The sequence below is a fragment of the Lytechinus pictus genome, chromosome 6, assembly GCF_037042905.1.
Source record: "Lytechinus pictus isolate F3 Inbred chromosome 6, Lp3.0, whole genome shotgun sequence".
NCBI classification, from domain to species: domain Eukaryota; kingdom Metazoa; phylum Echinodermata; class Echinoidea; order Temnopleuroida; family Toxopneustidae; genus Lytechinus; species Lytechinus pictus.
This window is the reverse complement of record NC_087250.1, coordinates 12845801-12872029: the sequence shown is the minus strand read 5'-3', so window position 1 is coordinate 12872029 and position 26229 is coordinate 12845801. Positions and strand designations below refer to the sequence as shown.

The following is a 26229-nucleotide window of genomic DNA, read 5'->3' as shown; positions in this document are numbered from 1 at the left end:
TGTGAAGAAAAATCACGAAAAAGGAAATCGCATCATGAATATTCATATCATGGGCGGTCCCACATTTGCATGTTATAGCGAGTTTTCCATTATTTAATAAATAATGGCATTATTTAATAAATAATGGCATTATTTAATAAATAATGGCATTATTTAATAAATAATGGTTATTTGTATATAAATAATGATTATTTGTATATAATGGCAAACTGTAAAAATTGTTTATAAATAATGATTATTTATAAATAATGGGATATTGAAACAAAATTATTATTTATAAATAATGAAGTAGATATTTCATTATTTAACAAATAATCTTTATTTATAAATAATGGAAAACTCGAACATTAAATAATGATTATTTATAAATAATGAGAATAATGGTGCACTCGAAAAAATTATTTATAAATAATGAAGTAGACGTTTTCATTATTTACAAATAATGATTATTTGTTTTTCATTATTTATAAATAATGATTATTTGTTTTTCATTATTTATAAATAATTTGTTGAGTTTTCCATTATTTATAAATAATGAAAAACAAATAATCATTATTTATAAATAATGAAAAACAAATAATCATTATTCATAAATAATGAAAAACAAATAATCATTATTTATAAATAATGAAAAACAAATAATCATTATTTATAAATAATGAAAAACAAATAATCATTATTTATAAATAATGGAATGTCGAACTATTATTATTTACAAATAATGAAGTATTACTTGGAATTATATATAAATAATTAGAAATGATATTTTATATAATAGTAGTTATTTACAAATAAAATGTAAATTATATATAAATAATAGTTATTATTTAATAAATAATGATTATATAACAAATAATTGTTCTATATAATAATGGTACATTCGGCGCCTCATAAGTTTGTCCATGGTATGTTCACAGTACATTCACTGTGTGTTCACAGTATGTTCATGTGCTCACAGTGTGTTCACATAATGGATTATGTGCAAATATGATTCATTTTTACATTTAAGCATAATAATGATTTCACATTGTGGTCCACACTGTGAACACACAGGGGTTTTATTTCAGTACAGTTAGTACCTTGAAAGAATCTTGGGCCAGTGTGTGACAATGGAGATGCTTTGAAGAGAATGTTCCGGTCACAACGGTTAAGCGCAGCTTGTCAAAATGGCAAGGGACCACATTTTCTAAGTTTAGTAATGTAATCACTGAATTATTATCGAAATCTTAAATATGCTCACTGCCGGATTAAGTAACAAAATCATGGTTGAAGTGCAATTATAATAAGAATAAGAATTACTCTTAACACTTTTTTATAGCATGTGTAGTGTTGTCACATCCGGTCCTTTTTATGTCTTGATAACTTTCTAGAGTATAAATTAATTAGATGACAGTCGATAATAAAAGGCCTACACCTTATCCTCCTCGTCTTTATTCCTTCCTTTTTTTTCCTTCGGGCACCCAAACAATTACCCACACTTGTTACCTTTCAAATAATCCAGACACCCTGGGTTGTGTTAGAAGTGTTCCAAATGCACCTCTTGCTTGGAATTCTTACTGATTGACCTTATGCATTGATGTCATTGCGCCGCCATCTTAGAGGCTGAAGCCATTGCCTTGCATGTGTGGATGATCAGCAGCTGGCGCTTCTTTGACAACTCTTCGCGTATTCCTATATCCTCTGAGGGAGGGCGCTATGAGATTATGACGTTATTTATATCCTTGATGATGTACAGTACCAGTTACCATTCTTTAAATCACTATTACCCGTTTCAACCAGAGTACAATAGATTTGGTCCACTGATTCTATTGGTCTCTGGCTGAAACAGGTAATAGTGAGTCAAAGAATTGTGACTGGTAGTGTATATTCTCACAACCATACCCTTCCCCACCCCCGGACTCTTATGATAAAGGAACATCATCACACACACACAAACGTGAATTTCTCTAGAAAAATCATGTGCGCCGAACGCAATCAAACACTCAAACAACTCAAAAAATTCAATATTGTGTTTTATTTGTGACCAAAGGTCATTCCAAACCACATTGAATCGATTCCAATGTAATCATTTTTTTTGGAAAATCAACATGTATTTTCCTACAATATATTATACAATACTTACATAAACGGCGTGCTATGTACAACACTATCATATATACTACATTGCATTTCATGAAGAATGTCACTTGAACAACAAACTAAAGGGCATATAAAATCGAAGATACAGATATGCAGGGTATTCTGTAATGTCAAAAAAGCATTGGTAACTTCATGCGATAAAGAGCTTCTATTCATATCTTGGACTAATCAAATGACAAAAATTAGAAATGAGAAAATTCGCTGAAACCCGAATAGTGACGTAGGGTCAGTTTAACTCCTTCAATTGTTCCTACACACAAGAACGCTAAAATATGACACTGTTTGAAGTTTCACTCTCTAATTGAGCAATTTGAGATTTATATATCGAGTATCTTAATCTTAATGATCTGCTTTTCAGGGATAGAACTTTCCTTTTCCATGTTATATTTTTTTCAATATTTCCCTTTTTTCTCATCAAAATATTATCTATTCATGCATATCATTTGACAACAACCATTGTGTTTCCCTAAGTAAATCCAAATGCCTCCCAAGTATCATATTTCATATGTTATGGTAAAATCCTATGGTTGCATGGAATGGCTGGGTGTGAAGTTTGGTAAAGCACGCCCTCTTAAGCCAGCAGTCAGCACAGGCTTATTAAACTACATTGCGTCGGGGGGAAGAATGCCCTTTGGGAATCATTAAATGAGCGCAAAAACAGCCCTTAGCAGCATGCATAAGTGCATTGCATAAGACATTTCTGCACCGGCGATAGGGTGCACAAAAATGTTTTGCTAAGGGCGTTCTTTGCACTGACACAACAATTTAGAACACTATTTATTGGTAGAGGCTCTATAATGTATGGGCGAATGGTTTTAAATTCCTTTCTTCTCCTTTATCCTAAATATACATTGTTAAGCTGCCATAATTATTCAGATTTTTTTTGTTTCAATACAGGATTGGCAATACAGCATGGATTAGATTTTGCTACAATCACATATATACTAAAAAAAAGTTAGGCAACACAATACCATATATTAACAAAATACTGCAAACAGTATAAAACGTGATAACATGTACATTAAAGTAATCTTATATACAACATATTTCAAAAAGGGTGTCTTTTACAGGCCATATACAATAATATTTCAAACGTTTTATGTGCTCATAAGAGAAATGGATCGATTCGCGCAACCTCGAAGAGCGTGTGCGTTGTTCATAATTACGGCCGCCAAGCTAAAGCCGGGGTAATAATATCCAAGTTCTTTGGAAGCGCACAGAGATGTTATAATCATAACGAGATATGCGCTATACAAGAACTGTTCATTATTATTATCATTATCATTAGCCCTGTTGATCTCACATAATGGTGAAAAATAAAACACTTGAAATATGAGATGATAAATCCCAAAAAATGGTCAGGTCACCAGGCCGTTGCATTTACACATGTGGGTGCAATGCATTTCTTACTCATGCACGCACATGTAGCCCCTACTACAGGCACACATAGAAATTACCCACATTGTGCTGCACTCAACCCAGGTGAGGTAAATGGGTACCCAGGCAGATAATTCCTTGAAATGCACTGAGCGCTGGAAGGCTGCTTGAACTAAAGCTGGGGTAATAATAATAATAATAATAACAATGCAACTCGGAATAGATTATTTCTAGATAGATGGCGCAATATAAATGCCTATTATTTATCATTTACTATTAGTGACAGGTGATGCGACAATAGAATTTGGTATTGCAGATATCATGCCTTAATTTCATCTTATCAGTTTCAGTTCTAATAAATAATTTCAATAAATTACCTAATCTTACCTTATAGAATAAAACATAAACAATGTTTTTCAAAGCACATTATATTGAATTCCTTCCGGGGGGGGGGGGTGACTTTGAAAACAAAAAACGTTTACCCATATTGAATGAATGCATACAGGCCTTTTTTTAACAGGTAGGTCACCATATACAGGTATTTTGATGTGAATTAAAGTAAACTGAACATTTCCATCAAGACCACCGCACACTACATGATCCACTACAACACCATCTTTTAATAAATCAAATTTTGCACTTACATATGAAAGTTCCAAGAAACAGTTATTCTACTTCATTTTAGTGCTAGGAATAGTGAAATGAGAATAATGATTTCCTGCAAGCCTTGTATTCAGAGTTACATGTAAGTCTGAATTGACTTTTTAAGTCGAAGCCAATGATGGCGTCATTACATTCTTTAATTTAATATATGCTTTTATTCCTTTAGGGAGCCTCGAAATAGACTGGAATTTTTGTTTTAGTATGACCACTATTACAAACTTCGACTGCCTAGATTATATAGGTTGGAATGCCTAATATCAAGCTGATATCAAACACTTTTTTAAACAATAGTTTTGCAATGGATCGTGAAGTGCACATAGGGCTTTAGACAATACATCATTACAGGTAAGCAGGAGAAATCTAAATGAAGAATAGAAATAACGATTATGCCAAAATAAATCAAACACTAATCCTGAGTTGCTGGGGTAAGGACCCCCACTTTTAAACACTGAAGCAGTCACTCAAAGACGAAACAGCAAATTATCAACGATACTGTACATCGATACACAGATCCAGTGGGTTGTGACAGTGATAACAGCTTGCTAACAGATGGGGAGTATTTCATGAAAGAAATAGTCATTGGTTTCAACTGACTAGCTTGCTCTTAGCCAATCAGATGCTAGGATTTCAGTAGTTTTTAACCAAAAGCCAGTATGTGAAAACCAGGGAAGTTTTTCATGAAAGAAATAGTTGGAGATTTTCACCAGGTATTTTAATCTGAGCCAGTTAGATGCAAGGATTTCAGTAGTATTTCACAAAAAGCTAGTTTGTGAAAAGTGGGGAATTTTCATGAAAGAAACAGTCAATACCCCCTTTATTTCATTCTCTTACCCAATTATAAAAATGATTAGAGAATTTAAAATGGTTGTCAATTTGCGCAGGACAGTACAGTATCTCATAAAAGAAATTGCGATTTTCACAAAGTTTTTTTAAATATAAGCCAATGACAGGCCAGGATTTCAGTTGTTTAAAACAAATAATTTGTGAACACCTGGGGAATATTATTTCATGAAAGAAATAGTCAATATCCTCTTACATTTTCTTTAGCAAAGTATGGAAATGAATAGAAAATTTAAGATGGTTGCCAATTTGAGAAGCCATAACAGATTAACATTGACCTTATGAAGGCTGTGAAGAGTCCTCTATGCGTGTTTTAATAATGCCATATGAAATACCTAATCGGCTGATATACAGAAACTCACTAAATGTTCACCATTGCATGCCGTGCTTCGCGGGACGTGTATACAATCATATATAAAACATAGATAACCTACATGTACATATATACTTGCCTATGAAAAAAATAGGCAATGCATATTCATCAATACATTTCAATAATGTAAATATCAAAGTCGAGAATGCTAATATTTAATTTACCTACGTGAATACTACAACTAGGGGCAATGTTCCTAGTAAAAAAAAAAGTGTTTTCAAAGACGTTCAGATAAGGGTGAATAAACAATATAATTTCAGAGAGTGTTTGCCGAGCAAACTGTTGTGCAGGCAATACGTAGAGTCTGGTTCGAGCAGGGCCCCGTATCACAACATTTTGCGATTGATCGCTCATTTGAAAGAACAATTCCGATTGGTTCCTAGTCAGTCTACTGAGCAAAATGTGCATGCAACGTTGATCATGATATGCCATTTCATAGTGATTAATCGCTACCCTTTATGTTACGGGGCAAAGGGGGAGCTGGTTCATAAAAGCTGTTTGTAAGTTAGGAACGACTTTAAGAACAGCTGGTGACCCTATATTGTGCTAAGTTATATACCAAAAATTGTTGTTAGAGTCGATTTAGCTTCCAAGAAGAAGTTGTTAGACGTGTTGTGAGATTAAAGTCATTTGTAACTTCCAAACAGCTGTATCAAACACTACCCTGGTAGAAAAGATACTATTTTTGGTCTTGACTCTTGAGTTGAACACAATGATCATGAAGTGAACCGACAGTCTAACGTATATGAGACTGTACAGCAACTACTCAGCTTGGTGTACATGAGGCTTCATAAAACGAAGTTGGGTGGGTGGGGTCTTAGAGTCTGGAGAGCTGTTCGATGGGAGGAAGTTTCCTTGGGGCTAAGCAGAATAATGTATGGGGGAGCTCTGTAAAATTAGATTGGATGTTTGGGAGTAGGATGTGGTGTTTACTTGTAAGCGGGATGGGGACTGTGTAGGGCGGAGGAGGCGATTGTGGGAGCGATGTAGGGTGGGGATTTGGGGGAGCTTGGTCAGGGGTGGGGCTGAAGGAATGGTAAGGATGTTGGATTTGGGGGAGGTGGTTGATGAGAACTGAAGTAGGCATGTGCTTTATCAAGGGCTTTTTGGTTTGATGTGGGTGGTGGGGGAGAGGAATGTGAAGGAAGGGGGATGGGTTGGGTTGGTTCATGCAGGGTTGAGGGAGGGGTGGGGGTGATTGCCTGGTTATGAGATGAATATGGTCATCCCCATTCAACAGAGAGAAAACCAGGTGGGTGTTTTATAAAGCTATTCCCAAGTTGAGAGCGACCAGTGATCCTTTCTTACACGCTAAGTAATCACCAATGAACAATGGTGAATATCTTTTACCACAAGAAAGGATCACCAGTCGTTTCTAAATTCGCTCTTAACTTACGAACATCTTTATGAAACAGCCCCCAGAATCAAAAACTTTTGACTATCTTGCATTAAAGATCAGATGAAAAGCCAATTATGTGTCCAGAAGTAAACATAAACAGTACCTTATAGGAAATGACCGAAAACAGTATTTTTCTACCAATTATTAGACATCTATTTCTTCTTCAGAACAACTATTTTGTTTCTTCATTTCTGTCCTACTCTGTCCAAAACAATAATTGAATGCAGATGAACAATCACAGAATATGTTGCAAAACAAAATTTACAGTGATTTGAAACGATTAGAAATTGATTCATGGAATATTCCATAATATCCGCCAGCACTTCATTCGAATGCACCACAGTATGAAATGCCCCTGTGAAACCAATACCTATAATTGTTTAAATTAGCCTTCTACCAATGCTTTAATAAACTTAGAAACCTAGGGTGCTACATACAACCATTTCAAAGCCAGTTTAGTGACAAATTTGACAACTCCTTTGATCAGCATTTATATGAAATGGCAACATAAGTCCTTTTTGTTGCTATATAAAGTTCACTGCAAAATATTTGAATGATTTTTAAATCTATAAGTGATTTTTAAATTGATTTCAAGTTTTGTGAAATGCTTAAAGAATTGTGTTGCAAAGATGTGTACCATCCAAAAAGTAGAACATTGAGATATCTTGGTGGCTCTCATCATTCTTTCTCTCTCTCTCTCTTTTTTTTTGCACTCTCAAATTTTTGTTTAAAGTACAATTTAAATATGTATTATAAATTTTACTATCATTATCATAATTATAACAAAGTTGGTAAATTTCAAATATGATGGAAATTGTACTATTATTTATAATATTGTATTAACATCTAATAAATGAGAGTGTAAATTCTAAATTAGGTCTTAGTGGGAAATAGAAATATTGAAATACCTAAGAAAAAGATACATCAGAGCTGATAGCAAGAGAGAAAGAGTAATAACAATACAGAATATATTCTTCAATTACTTATTACAACCAAAGCATACACATAATGGGTACTACTTAGCTAGAGTCGTTTGCGTTCAACCTGGGGCGCATTTCATGAAAAACTTGTCGGATGTTTTATGACAAGCCCTCCATCGTCAGACAGTTACCATAGTAACAGTCAGACCTCAGCCAATCACGATCAAGGAAAGTTATCAGATATGGCAGCTTGTTGGATGACACATAATGATGGAACGCTCTCCTGAATTATCGTATGTAGCACCCTAAGTCCAAGAAATCAGAGGGTGGTTATAGTTTAGTGTCAACAGTTGGTATTGGTGTTAAGAAGGTGTTTTCACAGGCCATAACACTGAACTTGAAATAAAAGCTGGTGTTTAGAATATTGTTGAGCACTCTATGGGGAATCCTCATGGTGTAGTGGTTCTGACTCTTGCTTTTAAATAATGTGTTAACACTCACTTTACCACTCTCCACCCAGGTGTTAAATGGGTACCCGGTAGGATGCAAAAGACAATGTAATTTGCCTAGAATTGGAGCTCGGAAGCTCTTTTTGGAATCCTCCCCAGGGAGTGGAGCAGTGCACACATTGTGTATGGGAAAGAAGGAATCCACTGACTGCAGTCTGTTAAGGACCAAGAGCATATGTTCCATGGTAGTAAAAACTACAAAAGTGAAATATTATCAAAATGTGATTGGTATTAGTCAGTTAAGAATCTTTTAGGGGAAAAAGTGACAATTGCAAAACTCACAATCCTATGTGGTCGCTTTGCAATCTTAACTACTTCCCATAAAAGATTCATCACTAACTAATATTTCAAGATTACTGGATGAAACATGAATTAACTGACATAATACTTGTAAACCGATTTTCGGCATTATAGCTGGTAGTCAAACAGGAAGCCTTGTTCACATTCTAAACACCAACACCAAAAGTGATGTTGAAATCACCCTTTATCAAACCTACCCCCGAAAAAAATACACAAAAAAATGACACAAGATTGCACTTAAATTATAACAGGCGCCCTCAGCACATCGATATCGTGACGTTGATACCGAGGTTACCGTTTTCTGCGAAGAGTTGCGCGATACTAGAATCAAAGACTAGACAATCGCTGTTCATGATGGCGGCTTGGACCCCTTCATGGATGGACCGGGGTGTGGCTTCCCATGATAGCCGTCTCCTATGGCCATTCAGTTCTAATCTGTAACAGCAAAAGAAAGGGAAATATTATTGCTATTGACTGAAATTGAAGGGAGATACATTATAACAAATATTGCACAATATTATATGCTATTGACTGAAATTGAAAGGAGATTTAACCCTATCTAGGCCGGGGGGGGGGGGGGCCTCGGAGGCCCCCCTCAACGATCCGCGCAATATTTTTGCCGTGCGAAATTTTTTGACCGCGCCGCTCGCTGACTTTTCACTTTCACAAGTCTTGTGCAACTTTTGAGACCGATTTTGCGTCACCCGGGTACGTGGTTCCGAAATTATGCTACATTATGTAAGTGCACGTCAGACCAAAAATTGCTCAAAAACGTGATTTTGTGTACAAAGTCAATGCAAATTGTGTTTTCAACCAAAAATCATAAATGTATGATTATTTTTAGTTTTGCTGGTCTAAATGTATTTATTTTATGCTTTTTATGATCTCAGAAGAGTCCCCAAGAAATTTCATTGAAAAAACAATGAAAAACAAAAGGTAAAAAAAACAAAGAAATACATAAGAAATAGCAAAAAACAATATACTACATAAGAAAATGATTTGATATCGCAATTTTGTTCATGTACACTTGCTAAGAACACCACAAAGAGTTTCTATACCAAAAATTAGAACATTTTGAGCTTTATTTAGGGAGTTAGAAGAAAAAGTATGATTTCGCATACTAATTAAGCATAAATTAGCATACTCACTTAATAGCAATTCGCATGAAATAAATTACTATACAATTTTGTAGATTATGTCCCAGACAACCCGCGTGCCAATTTTCGGCGCGATCGCGCGGTCGATGGCCGAGATCTCGAGGGGGGCCTGGGAGGCCCCCCCCCCCCCCCCCCCCCGGCTATATGAACTCCCAAAATACCCCGGCCTAGATAGGGTTAACAGATAATGCACAATATTATATGCCATTGACTGAAATGGAAGGGAGATATAACAGATATTGCACAATATTATATGCTATTGACTGAAATTGAAGGGAGATGTAACAGAAAATGCACAATATTATATACTATTGGCTGAAATTGTACGGAGATATAACAGATATTGCACAATATTATATGCTATTGACTAAAATTAAGTAACAGATAATGCACAATATTATATGCCATTGACTAAAATTGAAGGGAGATATAACAGATATTGCACAATATTATATGCTATTGACTGAAATTGAAGGGCGATGTAACAGAAAATGCACAATATTATATACTATTGGTTGAAATTGTAGGGAGATATAACAGATATTGCACAATATTATATGCTATTGACTAAAATTAAAGAGAAATTCCAGTAGTTGCAGTAAACACTGATTTCATGAGAAAGTCTGTAAAACCAGGCTTAATTGTCAGTATATCATCGAGGATCTAGATCTGGTACAGTTACATAAACCAAACTTTGTGAAATCTTGAAATCTACACTGAAAAATGTTCAGACTGAACTTCCCCAACACAGATAAGCGCACGTGGGACAGTGTATAATTATTGCTTTGAGCGTCGGGTCCGACGCTCTACCCGAATCCTGTGGTTATTTGCTGATTTCTCAGCAATTACACAATTTCTTCCAGAATCCTTTGGCACATGCGTTTTATTTATACAAACAGACACTTTGGTGGTCATTTCATTGGATTCTGTACGAACTCATTTTGATATCGTTACCAAAACTAGCATTTACCTTTAAGTAACAGATAATTGTCCCCAATATGCCCCCCCCCCAAAAAAAAAATAAATAAAAATAAAAAACCTAAAAAATAAAAAAGAACCCCTGACATTCTTACTGGATTATAATCTACACTGTAGCAAACTTTGACTGGAGAGCTAAAAACTAAAAAAGTAGCCCCTGAGAGTGTTTTTAATAATCTCCCACTGGAGGTAAAATATTGTCCATATTTTCATGATCAAAATAATTGTATTATGATGTCATGGCTCATGTCATATGATGTCAAAATGAGTCCCCTCTGACATCATGTCATGTGACATTATGAGTCTGCCTGTACACCTCTGGACAAATAACATCATACTAAGAACTTCTACAAATGAATAAATTGCTGTGCATAAATAAATTGCTGTGCATAAATAAATTGCTGTGCTGTGAATTTTGTCATGCCCCCCCCCCCAAAAAAAAAAAATCCCTCTGAACATTTCGTTTCATCAATGGCTTTGTACACAAAAAAATCTTGCTGAGCTCTGAAGTGCCATATATGAATAAGCAATTACAAACCTATAAGCAAAATTTTCGGCTTGTTTTCTTGATCCAATCAGTTGGACGATAGCGAAGAATTGTTGAAGTCCATCGTACTTCTCTTGCTTCTCCAGGACGAGCATAAAGTGATGGCCGAAGCAGCTTTGCATCATGACCCAGTCCACAGCACCAGGAAGATTGATGTCTGTAGCTAGGAATACAATATCTTCACCTGAATGGGAGAAAGAATAAAGAAAATAATGCACAGGTATAATTAAGCTTGCAGTGATAACCGAAGCAGCGTTGTATCATGACCCAGTCCACAGCACCAGGAAGATTGATGTCTGTAGCTAGGAATACAACATCTTCACCTGTTGGAAAGAGAGGATGGAGAAAATCATTCACCCGTCTCCTAGACAGGTGCTAAAAGAGTTAACCCTAATTTAACTGGGCTATTTCAGACCAGGATATACTGGGGGAGGGGGTCAATGACCCCCCTTCAGATCTCTGCAGCTGATTGCATAATCACCGCGAAAATTTGCACGCGTGTAGAGCCGGATGTAAACTACAAGACTGTACAGTGCGTCCCACAAAAAACGAAACCGAGATTTATCAATGATTTATCATAACTTAATCAACTATACAATAGACAAATGACCTACCATTGTAAAGCTTAGAATCTCCTCTTTCATCTGAAATTACTTAGATTATTTCTCATTCACGCATGAGTGAGCAAAAACAATTTGAATAGGGGATACCAAAAAGTCATTTGGCGGGCTGTATCTGGGTTTCAAAAAGAAAACTACATCTTTAACCCTCAATCTCCCGGGGTATTTTGATTCTTGTCATTCCCGGGGGGGGCCATTATGGCCCCCCCTTAAGATCTCAGCCATGGATTGCGCGATCACAACGAAAATTTGCATGATGGTAGAGAATGACGTAATCTATGCAGTTGCATAGGTAAATTTCACTGAATTCATATATTTTTATTTTATATGAATTAATTATGCTAATTTATTCATGAAATCATACTTTTTGCTCTGATTCACTAAATAAAGCTCCTAGAATGCTATTTTTTGTAAAAATATTCTTTACAGCGTTCCTAACAATTGTGAATGAAAAAAATTCTGGTACCAAGACCGATTTCTTATGTATTTTATTGTTTTTTAAATTTCTTATGTATTTCCTTGTATTTTTACTTTTTGTTTTTTATTGTTTTTTCGATGGAAATCGTTCCAGACTTAATTCTGATCATAAACAAGGCAAAATTGATTAAGTTTAATCAGTAAAAGTAGAAATAATGATACATTTATGAATTTTGGCCAAATACACAATTTGCATTGGATTTGTACATGAAATCACGTTTATGAGCAATTTTGGGTCTGACATGCACTTACATAATGTTGCGTAATGTCGTAACCGCGTACCTGGGCGTCACAAATTTGGTCTCAAAATTTGCGCGAGACTTAAAAGTAAAAAGTCAGTGAGCGGCGAGGTCAAAAAATTTTGCGCAGCAAATATATCGCGAAAATTGTCGAGGGGGGGGGCCATAATGGCCCCCCCCCCCCCCCCCCCGGAGAATTAGGGTTAAAAAGTTCAATATCTGCTCTTTAATTTGATACCTCAATTACAGAAAAGGATCAAGAAATAAGAAAGTTCTGGCTATTTGAAATAAGGCTTGAATTTCAATAATTTCATAAAATGAAAAGGTTTTACGGGCTAGCGTTTAAACTCACTCGAACTCCGTTTTGTTGACGATCAGCCATGCATTAAGTCTTTTGTTAACCATGCGATAGCTTCTGTGGGGAACCGGTGAAAACACGTTTATTTAATGAAATTATGGAAATACAAGCATTGTTTCGAGGGAACATAACTTTTTGACTTCTTGACCATTTTTTGTGATTAAGGTATCAAATAAAAGAGCAGATATTGAACTTTTTAGGTATGTGATTTTCTTTTTGAAATTCAGATACCCCCCGCCAAATGAGTTTTTGATATCCTTTCTTCAAATTGTTTTTGCTCATTCATGCGTGAATGGGGAATAATCTAAGTAATATGAGATGAAAGAGGAGTCTGGAGATCCTAAGCTTTACATTGGTAGGTCATTTGTCTATTGTATTTGTGATTAAGTTTCGATAAATCATCGCTTAATCTCGGTTTCGTTTTTTCTGGGACGCACTGTATAGTAAAATTTTCATAAAATTGTTTATACTTTTTAATCAAGCCCACAGAAAAGCTGTGTGAACCTAGCATTACCTTGCAACGTGGTGATACTCTTGTGGGCGTGCGTCAGGTGGGGCATGACTTGGTCCAGCGATCCTTGCCACTTGCAGGAGGCCCCCGGGCAAGGACAGGAGTAGGGACGATACTCGCACGTTTCTTCGTGGTCCTGCTTCTCGTTGTAGGACATGGTGGCCACGCAGCCGGACGATGCGTAGCGGCACGGGAACATGACGGTCTGGGCTACCTTCTCCATAGCTAAATTCCTGATGCTCCCTGGCAAGGATGGATGTATGAAGAAAGTGGATTATTTAATTAACCTTAAAACTGAGGCTGCTTTACATGTAGTTTGGTGACTTCTACAACATGGTTGTTTGGCAAAGAATATTTGTTATGCACTTTAATACACTGTATGCACATCTTTGCCTTGCGCATGTGTACCACAGTATTCTTGGCCAGGTAAACATGTCAAAGACGTTTTTAAAGAAGATTTTTTTTTAATCTTAAAGCTGCCCATTATCTTCCTCTTTCCCAGTTATTATCGGGAAATGACAGTTCTGGGTATGTATATTTTCAATATTATTGTTTTGTTTTTTTGCATACTGGTGCTTTACAAAGACATGTGCAATGTGCATGTACTTATTCCTAAACGGGAGATTGGAGTGGGCGTTAATTTTCATTTCAAATCTCATTCTATTCTTATATAGCATTGTTTCGGAACTGCATCTGTTGTTTTGTTTCTAATGGTCATTTGAATCAGGATATACCAACTTCCCTTTTTATGCAGAGATTGGTCAACAAATATAACAAACAGAAGGAAGTCTCCTATTGCCTGTTACCAACAGTGGAACACTTTTTAAATATTGGTCTTTATACTCAAATCGTTTTCATTTCAAAATTACACAACTTTTATAAAGGCGAAACCTACTGCAGTGACTGGGGGTGCTGATGTAAATTTGAAAAGTAAAAAAAAAAGGTTTTCAGTTCAAAATGGAAATCAAATTGGTCCTGATAAACTTGTAAAGCAAAAAAAAAGAAGAGGTTTCACTACAAAATGAAGGTCATTTTGGTTACATTTTTCCATTTTTACACATCTTCCAAAATACCTGGGGGTGCTGCCTATGGAGAATAATACATACAGCACCCCCAAGGAAATTTTCAGTGGTGCTTCACCATCACCAGCACCCCGCTTCCCAGGGCCATGTACACTGTGCATATTACACATGTTGGTACAAGTACATACGCTATACCAAAAATATCCTAAGTCTACTGCATAATGTCAAAAGTGACAACTAAACAGGAAGAAGAAATTTGAGGTTTCCCGTGCGCTACTTTCACAATCTCTACACTCGCTACTGGCTTCAATCCAGTCCAAAAGGAGTGCATTCAAACAGCTGTTTGTAGCATCCAACTTCATGCAAAACTGATGATTAGTTAATTTTCTTTATAATGTAGGCTAAAATAGATATTACCCACATTGGACATGTTTTTTTTTTCTCATGCCTTTTGTTGATTACAGTACAATCACAAAATTTACAAGTAATTAAAACAGATTACTAGTACTACAAAATATATGCAAATATAAACTGGAACAGTGCTCGGGAGACAATACAATATGGCCCGTATTCTGAAGTCGGGCTTAACTTAAACTCAGGTTTCAAGTTGTAGTTTAAGTATGGGAAGCCAAAAGTATCAAAATTTGTATTACTGTATGTTGTATGTTTCTTATGTTTACTGTGCTCTTTCCTGATTCATCGATGGTGAAGACAATCATCTTTTTATACTTCCTAGACAATTATGAATGATTTGATAGCCAAATGAGCTGAAATATATTTCTACTGTAAGTGATTTATGTAACAATTGGCTTTCCATACTTAAACCTGAGTCTAAGTTAAATCGACTTCAGAATACGGGCCTTTGAGTCTACACTGGCAGACTAACCCCAAAACCCTACTTTCAATCCTCTCAAGCTCTTCCTTTCTTATTCTTATTACTTTTATCATTTGTTTTAATTACTTGAAAATCATAGAGGGTTGTGAATGCCTACTCTTATCTATCAAGTGGCTATGTTATGTTGCACCAGACAAACTACATGTGAAGTACAGTATAGTAGTATGTACATGTACACTGCATGGTATTTCAAACAGGAAAATTAATGTCTTTCTAGTGGGCCCCTATACATCGGGCAGCAATTGAATGTGGGTCGGTTATAACAGCAGACTTTTTCTTACAATGTATTTTTTTTCTTTTTTTTTTTTACTGAAAACCATACTAGGGTTTATGTTTGTCTATTCTTAAAAGTCAAGTGGCTCCTTGCACCAGAAATAAATAAAGTACAGTGCGTACGCTGCATGGTATTTTAATAGGTGACACGATATTTGCTCCTGCAACAATTGCTCCAGGCTATACTTCATCTAAGATATATAGGGTTAGGGTTGCAATAGGGTTTTATGTTGGGTTTAGGGTAAGGTTTAGGATAGGGTATATATTTTAATAGCTTAAATCCAAGGATAAAGTTGGTACTTGGTCATTTCATTTGTGTGAGGAATTTATACCGCGGAGCAATTGCCGTCGCAGCAAATGTCATGGAACCATTTTGATAACACAGTAATGGTTGTCTTACCTAATGGACCCCTACACGTGGGGCAGCAGTTGAGTTTGGGTCGGCAATTAGAGCAGACTAGATGACCGCTCTGACACTGAAGGATCGGTGGTAGAACATAGTCGAAGCACACCGGACATTCAAACAGGCTTGCAAGGTCCTGATTGGTCGTAGGGGTGTGGCTTCGAGCCTTTCCATTGGCCGCAGGTCGGCTCATGCTGGCCACGCTATGCAGCTTGCGCAGGGCTGAAGAGAGAAAGAAAATCATATAAAGTGGTCAGGTAAAAAAAAAAAATCAATTTTTGGAGGCTACTTTTCACAAGAAATCAACAACATTGGATAAACTTTCAAAATGCCAGTTGTGGTAACCATCTCAAAATGAGTTCGAATAGAATCAAATAAAATAACCACCCAAGTGTGTGTGTGTATGTACATGTACATGTATAAATAAAAAATATGTGCAAAATGGCTCTGGAAAAAAGTTTAATTACTCAGAAATGAACAAAATAAGCATAGAATTCCATAAAATGTTGGGTATTTTTCCAAGCAATCTTTATACACTGTCCCACATTAGGCCACATACATGTATGCCTTTTTGTGTTAGTGATCATCAGAATTACAGGTTTTCAGCTGAAAAAAATTTCATGATTTCTCAGAGATGAGTTTATTTCAATGTAACTGAACTACATGTAATCTATGAATGCATTTGACCTTGATTTTAAAGACTTTCTCATGAAATAACTGTTTGCTGCAACTACTTTCTTTTACCTTTAACATTGCACTGAATAGGGATTTTCCAGGCCCCCTTTTTTTCCCAATGTCAGTGGTGTTCATTTTACCCGACAGGTTGGATGCTTCTTAGATAGAAATCAAGAAGACTGAAGGCTTTGAGGTCCTATCTGAGGGGCCTGGGGAACGTTTCATAAAAGGACCTGTCGTTTTATCCTACAAGTCCTATTTCATCTGACAGTTGCCATAGTAACAGTGCTTCTCAGCCAATCAAAGTCAAGGAAGTTGTCAGATCTGACAACTTTTTGGATGAAAAAATGTTGATGAAATGCTCCCCTGGGCCTCGTTGCATAAATGTATTATGGTAACCTTGCCATCCAATGGTAACATGCATGGAATCCTTGATTTCAATTAACTGTTGATCATCGTTACCATGTTAGTTACCATTGGATCGCAAAGTTACCATAATTTTTATGCAATGGGGCCCTGGTCATGACAATTAAAGGGATGGTCCGGGCTGAAAATATTTATATCTTTAATACATAGAGTAGAATTCACTGAACAAAATGCCGAAAATTTCATCAAAATCGGATAACAAATAATAAAGTTATTGAAGTTTAAAATTTAGCAATATTTTGTGAAAACAGTCTTCATGAAGATTCATTAGGTGGGCTGATGATGTCACATCCCCACTTTCCATTTTCTTATGTTATTACATAAAATCATAATTTTTTCATTATTTCATACTTGTGTGAATAATATGTCTCCCTTATAATTGAATAAGTTGCAGCAATAAATATTTAATGCACTAAATCAGTTGTCATCCAATATTTCTAGTTCTTGGAGGAAAAAATTTGAATAAACCTAATTTTATATAATAAAATACAAAAGAACAAGTGGGGATGTGACATCATCAGCCCACCTAATGAATATTCATGACGACTGTTTTCACAAAATATTGCTAAACTTTAAATCAAATAACTTTGTTATTTGTTATCCGATTTTGATGAAATGTTTGGCATTTTGCTAAGTGAATTCTACTCTATTTATTAAGCCATAAATATTTTCAGCCCGGACCATCCCTTTATTAAATGCCTTTACCAAATAGCACGAGCACTGAGTTTAGGCTCTGTCACATAGAATGTACAATGTAGCTCTGTGCAAGCCTTGCGTGAGACTTGCGGGTAACTATTTTTGCTACCTGCAGGTCACCCGCATTGAAAGTATCTTGCACGTATGTTGCCCGCAGGAGCGCACACAAGTCTGATATGCCAGCAAAAAAGTTTTGAACATGAGTTGCAGGTGATTGCCCGCAGGTTCCACGCAGAACACCAGTAAGAGACCCGCAAGTTACAGGCAGTTAACCCGCTTAAAATACATGTACGCAGATTGCCCGCGGATCTCTAGCTATGCGCAAGAAATGCATGTTATCTGCAGGCATTCTGCGGGCATGATACGGGTGAATTACGGTCATGATACTGCCAACATACTTCTGATGAGTTCTACGGGCAAGGCGCCAGCAAATCGCAGGCATGTTGAGGGCGAATTACTGTCTTCCTACTGATTAGTTGCGGTAAAGATAATTACGTCTGTTGAGCACCTCTGCTAATCACCAAGGTGATATCACCAGGCAACCCACACGCAAGTAACTCACAGATTTGATGCAGGTTGGCAGTAGATAACACGCAGGGCTCATATGTCACCCGCAACTTACACAGAAGCTTGCACCAGCCCCCTCGCGCCTTGCCCGCAGCGCACACTTAATACACGCAAGTCGAAAGTAAATTGCACGCGTCCTGCACGCAGAACTTGGGAAAAGGTCCGCAGAAATTTTGTTACGTGCTGGAAAATAGTGACCCGCAACTCACCCGCAAGGCTAGCAAGCAACAATGTGATAGGGCCTTAAAGGAGAATGAAACCCTTGAAACCAGCTGAATCCATATCAAAGAGAAAAGTCAAAGAAACATATTGTGGAAAGTTTGAGGAGGATTGAATGAATAATAAGAAAGTTATGAGCATTTGAATGTCGAGATCACGAATGCCATGTAGATCCTCCAATTGGCAATGCGACCAAGATCTGTGATGTCACACACGTACAACTCCCTCATTACTTTAGTACTTATTTCACTTATATTCTCACTTTTATAGAGTCTATCACAAGGTGAGGTGTTCTCTTTATGAGAGGACAGGTACAGAGGTTTCACAACATTATATCGTTGATGAATCGTTTGTCATATGATTAGAATGAGCAAAAAGAGATGTTTTGGGGTATATTTTCAGAGTCCAAAAGGGGAGAGTTGTTCATCTGTGACATCATAGATCTTGGTCGCATTGCCAATGGGAGGATCTCCATAGCGTTAGTGATCTCGACATTCAAATGCTCATAACTCTTCTATTGCTAGTCCTATTTTACTCAAACTTTTGTTGATCTTATTCTTTTATTTTTCTGCTTTCACAAAAGCTAACTTGCTCCAAGAGTTTCATTCTCCTTTAAGGTTCAATCCCTGGTTTAAAAGATTACTGTACGGAACCAATGCTCTACTAACTCAGCTACTGCGCTTCCAAATGGCACTGACAATGATACAGCACTTCCAATCTGAAGCGTACATAAAGTTACTTGAATATAATCATAGAGTACTTTGATGTTTTGAACCATGTACGACTCATCTTTCACCATAAATACGTACATAAAAACCTACTGAAAGTGAATTGACTTTGCATGGAACAACTTCAACTTGTCTTTGTTAGTTGTGGGGGGAGAACCATGCAATATCCTACTTTCTAATATTTTAGCCCAAAGTCAATGTCAGTCCAACAACCTACAAAAGTACATGTATGTTGCGCGGGCATCTAAATTTGAATATTTCTGGCGCAAGTATGGCTGTTGGCTAAATCTGAAGACATGAAGTGCCATGAAAAATCCCTAAAATTTGACTAAATTGACAGTCCTCGCACTCATGGAGATAACTGAACTTGCTAGTGCAGTAGAGGCGCACGGCAATTACAAATATGGGAGACTCTCACCAAGATGGGAGACAATCTCTCCCAATAAATTGCTTCGCTACAACCTACAGGACAAAAGAAAAAACATAATCTTTTCCACGCAGAATTTTGTCTCAATGAGTCCGAGGTCAGAAGCCCATTTGGTTTGTGTGTGGACAACAAAAATCCTAACGAAAACAAAGTAGACGGTAAATTTTTAAAGAAACCTGTAAAGAGGGGTAATTTTTCATGAGGAATCTGCTTATCACATTTCGATTTGTCACCATAGTATGGAGGAGCTGTGGTGTAGTGGTTCTGACTCTCGCCTTGTAAACAGAGGGTCGTGTGTTCGAATCCCACCACGGTCTGGCGTCCTATGGCAAGGCGTTAATTCTATCCACACTTTGCCACTCTCGACCCAGGTGCTAAATGGGTAACCGGCAGGATGTGAAAGTCATTGTAGCTTGTCCAGTACTGTGTGTGCCTCACCGGCGACTGACTGGAATACTCCCCAGGGAGTGAAGGATGTGCACACATTGTGTGCGGGAATGACTGTTTGAATTGGATAAGGGTAATAATATATCTGTAAAGTGCTTAGACACTTCGTTCCGATGTATTAAGCGCTATATAAAAGCGGATTATTATTATCATGGTAATCCTTTTTTTTGCAGCAATACAGTGTACATGATACATGTAGATCTACAGGGGATCTACAAAGTCAAAGGAAATAAGCCAGTTCACGGTTAGCTCATGATCAACTTTTCTCAAATGACCTTTGTGATTTTTCATTAGGATAAGCACTATCATTTTCAAATGTAGATGTTGCATAAGCTTTACCAGTAGAGTATTCAGTTTCTAAGAACAAAAGGCATTGTATAGACCAGGTGACTAGAATAGTACATCAGGGATAAAGTTTGGAAATCTGTTTTATTGTCTGCCTTTGGCACATTTGACTATTGTTTAGGCTACTGTCAAATACCAGTGATTATGAAGGCTCTATTTATTACTCTTCAGTTTGGATGTGATAAAATGAATATTTTGAAAGGAATACATGAATAATCATCAAATCACAAATGCCTATGTCAGTGAATTTGAAAGCCACCTTCATGGTTGTCTCCAATCACCTTTTTCTGCTCGTGCGCAGTTTACAACCATGAACAGGCTTATTGCAGGGACTTGGTCTGGGCCCTCGGAGGGTTTGAACAGGTCAAAGTACAATCAGTCAGTAGACGCGCTGATCAGAAAATACAGGGACTGTCTCAGTTTTCAAAAATTTCTCCACACAAGAAATCTATGAAAGTTCGTTCACCTGTCAAACGCCGTCATCAATTGAGTGCGCTAATCAATGTAAACATATCAGGTTTCATAACAATAACATTGGAAGACAGCAAATTGTGAAAAATAGACTGGGGGGAATTGAGGTCACTGAATCTATCTATTAGCACTTTTAATCCCAGTAATTGCAGTCTAATTCCCGCAGGCCAGGGGTAAATCTAAGAGGAAAAAAGCTGTCCCCATAATTATAAACAAGGACAATCTCAGTTTCTCATGATTTGTCCTGGTTAAATTTTAAGACTAGATAGTAGATAGAGGATATCCTGTTATCTGGGACAATTTTTGGACCAGGGCCTCACCTCTACTGTTAGTAATATACTTTATATGACACCTAGATAGATCCTTGTGATTTGATTGGTTGTTCGATCATCCAGCCCATTTTATAATGACGTCATCGACCGTGCAATTTTAGATCCATTCATCGTGCAATTTTGGATCCATACTATTTTGTCCATTGCACTCGCGCACCGAGACTGCAGCTGCAGGCACCAGCAGTGCGCTTGTTGTAATGACGTAACAATCAACAGACCGAACTCGCACTGCATTGCATGTTTTGCATCGAAATTCATGAATTTCATATGAACAAAAAAAAATTCATGAGGGTGTTTCATAAAGCTGTTCGTTAAGTTACGCACAACTTTACGCACGACTGGAACATGTTCTTAGGTCATAAATCAATTACATAGGGATATCACATAGCACAAGAAAGGATCACCAGTCGTGCGTAAAGTCATTTGTATCTTACGAACAGCTTTATGAAACACCCACCTGGTGTCATATAAACCAAATAATGAATGTTTTTTTTATTCGTGCAATGGACAGAATACTTCATGAGGTGAAAGATGAAATGATCCATTCAACGAGGCGTAGCCGAGTTGAATGGATCATTATTTCATCTGTCACCGAATTGCACTCATAAACATTCATTATCTGTATACTAACCTCGCACAATTAAAGAACCGCGTTTGGCAGTGGATTTCTATCTATTGTTAATGGGTCGCGCATGCTGCACGTTACTTCTGGCGTCCACAACACACGACTTAACTAAAAAGTTAGTTCTGGCTTGACTTTTCTGTGCGGGGCGGCGTGTCTGACTTGAGCATGTTGAGTGGGTTTACAGTGCATGCCGCAACGCCCCGGGGGCGGGGGGGCCACTTCCATTCACGAGTGGATACCATGCGCGACCATGAGATCTCAAAAAGCACCCTAAACACAAATTTTCCATATTCTGAAAATGCACCCCTTTACAAGTATTGGCGTGTGAAACCCTACCCTTAACAAGTATTGGAAAAAAAACGATACTATTGGCAAGTATTCCCTGAAATGAACCCCTAAACAAGTACAGCGATATTTCAATGTTATGTCACGGACATATGGCAAGCCGTTTTAACATTTAAGCCTATTTCTTGATATCAAGAAATCAAATTCTTGATGTCAAGAAATGGTTGTGTAGTTAAGCAACGGTAATTCTTGATATATCAAGAAATCGAATTTTTGATATCAAGAATTGAATTCTGTATCAAGAAATAGGCTTAAATGTTAAAACGGCTTGCCATACGGACGTCGGTTATACCTTTACCTACATCATTGGGTTTAGTACAGCCCAACTCGCGCAAATTGTACTCTAAACACGTAGTGTTGACTCCTGGGGCAAAAAGTATGATGGTGGTCCCCACGTCTGCGCACCTAACGATTTGAGTTAAGATTTAACATGAACTTCTTTTTATTTCACAAAATCTTACTGTTAATAATGTTCCTTCTATTATCACAAGTAAGTGTACCAAATATCTCATTAAAATTTGAAAGAAATATAGGATTTTCTTTGAAAAAACCTTGGGCAGTCATATTCAGATTGAAAACAAATGGTACCACATGTCTGTGCACCCATTCACTTTGCACATGATTCGGGTATTTTGATGGGAAAGGCTGCATTTTGAGGCCGTCACATGAAATGCCCAAAATTCATTATTTTTCCATTATTTTGAGTCGGATTTTTTAATGAATATCTGTCTATGTGGTGCATGTGTAAAGTTTGTGTTCGTTGCGTATCTTCTTTTACGAGAATCGCGCAGATACGCATGTGCGCAGACAAGGGGGATTGCGCACTTGGGCCTTGGGGGAACTTGCTATACATCCTTTATAAAACATTAGTCTTGATTTTTTATACCCTCGCAAATTTGACCCTAAACACGTAGCTTTCCTAGCGAAATAGATACCCTTATTTCATTATTATAGTGTTTTTGACACCCTTATTACGTTATGTACGTAACATGCCCTGTCTTGATTACTTGAAAAAGACATCCTTTTTACCTGTAAAGTGTAATCTGTATTTTTGGTCGCGCATGGTATCCACTCATGAATGTATATAATAAGTGCCCCCCCCCCCCCCCGCAACGCCCAGTTGAACTTTGGTTTTTGTTGTTGTTTGATCAGTGAAAGACTTCTCACAAATTTAGGCTTGATCTATTTTCATCACATCCGTGTTATTAATGTCACTGGGTGATTTCAAGTACGGTGTTGAAATCTGGTGTTGGTGTTGTGACAACACCAACACCAGCCACAACACCGTACTTGAAATCAGGCTGGTGTTGGGATTGACCTCGGAAAATATGACGTATTTCCGGCAGTTCGTGATGAATGCTGGTCTTGAATGTCGTCTGCTGAACCCAGCACTGCGGCTGGTGTTGACGATCTACGTGCAATTTCCCCATTCACCAACACCAACCCCCAGGGATTGGGAAAATCATGATTTCAAGTTCGGTGTTGGTGTTGGCAATCTCACGCTCGTGAACAGGCGGCGAACACGATGAAACATCCCCGTAAAATTAGCTTTTACAGTTAAGATGAGTACTAGTACAAATCATTTGAGCTGTAGGCCTAGGCCTAGGCCTATATATTTTGATGAAGAATAATGTTCACTCTTTCGAATTCTTGAATTAATTAAAACATTGGTATTCTGTACGATGAGAATTTAATGCATTTCTTTCCAATTTCATTTTCGGTGTCGAGACTTCTCGCGTGAAGTTGAGATGATTTAGCAGCGCGCGCAGCGCAGAGGCGTGACGTCAGTAGAGGCGCACGGCCAACATTGGAGACTGTCTCCAATGTGGGAGATTATCTCCAATATCAGAGACTTTTGTAAAGAATTTGGGTATCCAATTTCAGAGACAGTCTCCAGTTTTGGAGATCAATTTCCTTTGTTTACATTTGCTGCAAAAGGATTACCTTGGCGGCAAATAAAAATGTGATAAGCAGATTCCTCATGAAAAATTACCCCTTTTCACCGTCTACTTTAAAAATTCACCGTCTACTTTTGTTTTGATAAGGATTTTTGTTGTCAATCACACACAAAACAAATGGGCTTCTGACCTCAGTGAGACAAAATTTTGGGTGGAAAAAATAATGATTTGTTGGTGTTGTTTCTTTTGTCCTTTTGCAAAGCAAGTCTCCAATGTGGGAGATTGTCTCCCCTGTTGATGTACTTGGAGAGTCTCCCATATTGGCCGTGCGCCTCTACTGGACGTCATGTGCTATCGCCATCAGTAAGACAGTATCATTCCTCTGATTCAGAGGAATGATACCGATTGCGTTATCGATAGAGTTTGAACCCAGCTCGGTGTTGGAGCACGGTTCAGCGGCCTTTTTACGCTCTCAACACCAACACCAACCCCGAACACCGAACTTGAAATCACCCACTGTGCACTGTGTGCAGTGCAAGTCAGTGTGATACTGTATGTGAGGGGCTGGCAGCAGCGCGCAGCGGCAGTCATGGCAGTCGAAAAAATGAACACAACTCACACTCTATCAATCATGAAATACTGGCAGTTTCTCACACAAAATTACATTTCTGAACGGAAAGTTATGCAAATAATGATATACATTTATCATAGGAATCTAAAGAATATAATAACGTATACGAAATTGATTTCTTACTCAGTTAGAACTCGTTCTTTCATCACGAGAAATGTAAGAAATATATGGCCCGAGCACAGGAAGAAGCCATGTACAAAATGAATGGGTAAAATTTGCAGTGTTGTTGTCTACGGGGTTTTGCTGATCTCATTCTCATTTCGTTTGTATTCCCGTTTACAGCCGTGCTGTTGAACAAAAAGGATTAGAGTCAGCGAACTACACACAGCGCAAGCCGTGGCCTCTTTCTTGTATTGATATACTACTCGCAAAAGTGTGGGGGGGGGGAGGGGGGGGGGGGGGCTTTTTTCATTTTATTTTTTCTTTCAATGGTGGTCAGGGGTGTGAGTGGTCACAAATAAAAAGATCTGAAAAAGGCTGAAGAGTGTTGAAAAAGTCTGAAATAGAAAGAGCTCCCATACTTTTTGTACAGAGGAATTAAGGCCAAAAATAAGCTGAAATTAATTACAGTGAGCTGAAAATCAAAACAAAAAAATCTGAAATTGAGATAAAAATCTGAACTCTCACACCCCTGGGTGGTGATTTTTTTTTACCTGATTGCTAAGAAAGCATGAATACTTGTAAGCAAACATCCATCTCAGTTCAGTCTATTTCCTTTTTTCTTTTTCACTGTGTGCGTCATTAATAGGCCTATATATGTTTAATTTATCTAAAGACAACAGATAAATGCACAATGCATATCTTGCTTTAAGACAAAACTTACATCCGGTCCCTAAATTGAGAGATTTGCTTACTTACAGTTGTGGGTTGATTGGTTTGAAGATTTATTTACTGTTTCATTTGACATAATGTATATAGAGTTGCCCTGATCAATTGTTTTCTTTTTTGTTTGTTTCCCATTTCCTTTGTTATGTAATGTATTTTAATTGTATGGATAAGTTTTTTTTAATGTATTATGTCTTTATTGTCTTAAATATGTCACGGTGCACTCGTCACAAGCACTGCTTACAGAATTGCTACCTCCATTGTGTTTAATTTTTGAAATTGTATTAATGTTTTTCTTTGGAAATAATGTTGCAAAATTGAGTTAAATTGAATTGAAATTGAATTGATAATGCTCTCCAGTAGAGCACATATCGAAATTTCAATTAGGCATAGGCCTGTGTCAGTACATGACAATATTCAAACCAAATCATAAAATTAATCATAGCTCATGAAATCAAGAAATGAATGAAAACCTTTAAATTAATCAGGCCTATATTGGCCTAGACATAGTGTACCTGAATATAAAATGAATGGGAATGAAATAAAGTAAATAATTAATGACTTCATTCTTT

General features: G+C 37.1%; 1 protein-coding gene across 1 annotated transcript; it reads right to left on the bottom strand.

Moving 5' to 3' along the window:
* Nucleotides 1–1999: 1999 nt before the first annotated feature.
* On the bottom strand, nt 2000–25064 carry LOC129263796 (E3 ubiquitin-protein ligase SIAH1). Its single transcript, XM_054901705.2, has 5 exons — nt 24956–25064; nt 15998–16222; nt 13411–13650; nt 11194–11386; nt 2000–8955 (listed from the first exon to the last, which is right to left on the bottom strand). Exons 2-5 carry the CDS (start codon nt 16191–16193, stop codon nt 8778–8780), a joined length of 807 nt encoding a protein of 268 aa, XP_054757680.1. The 5' UTR covers nt 16194–16222; nt 24956–25064; the 3' UTR covers nt 2000–8777.
* Nucleotides 25065–26229: the final 1165 nt, after the last annotated feature.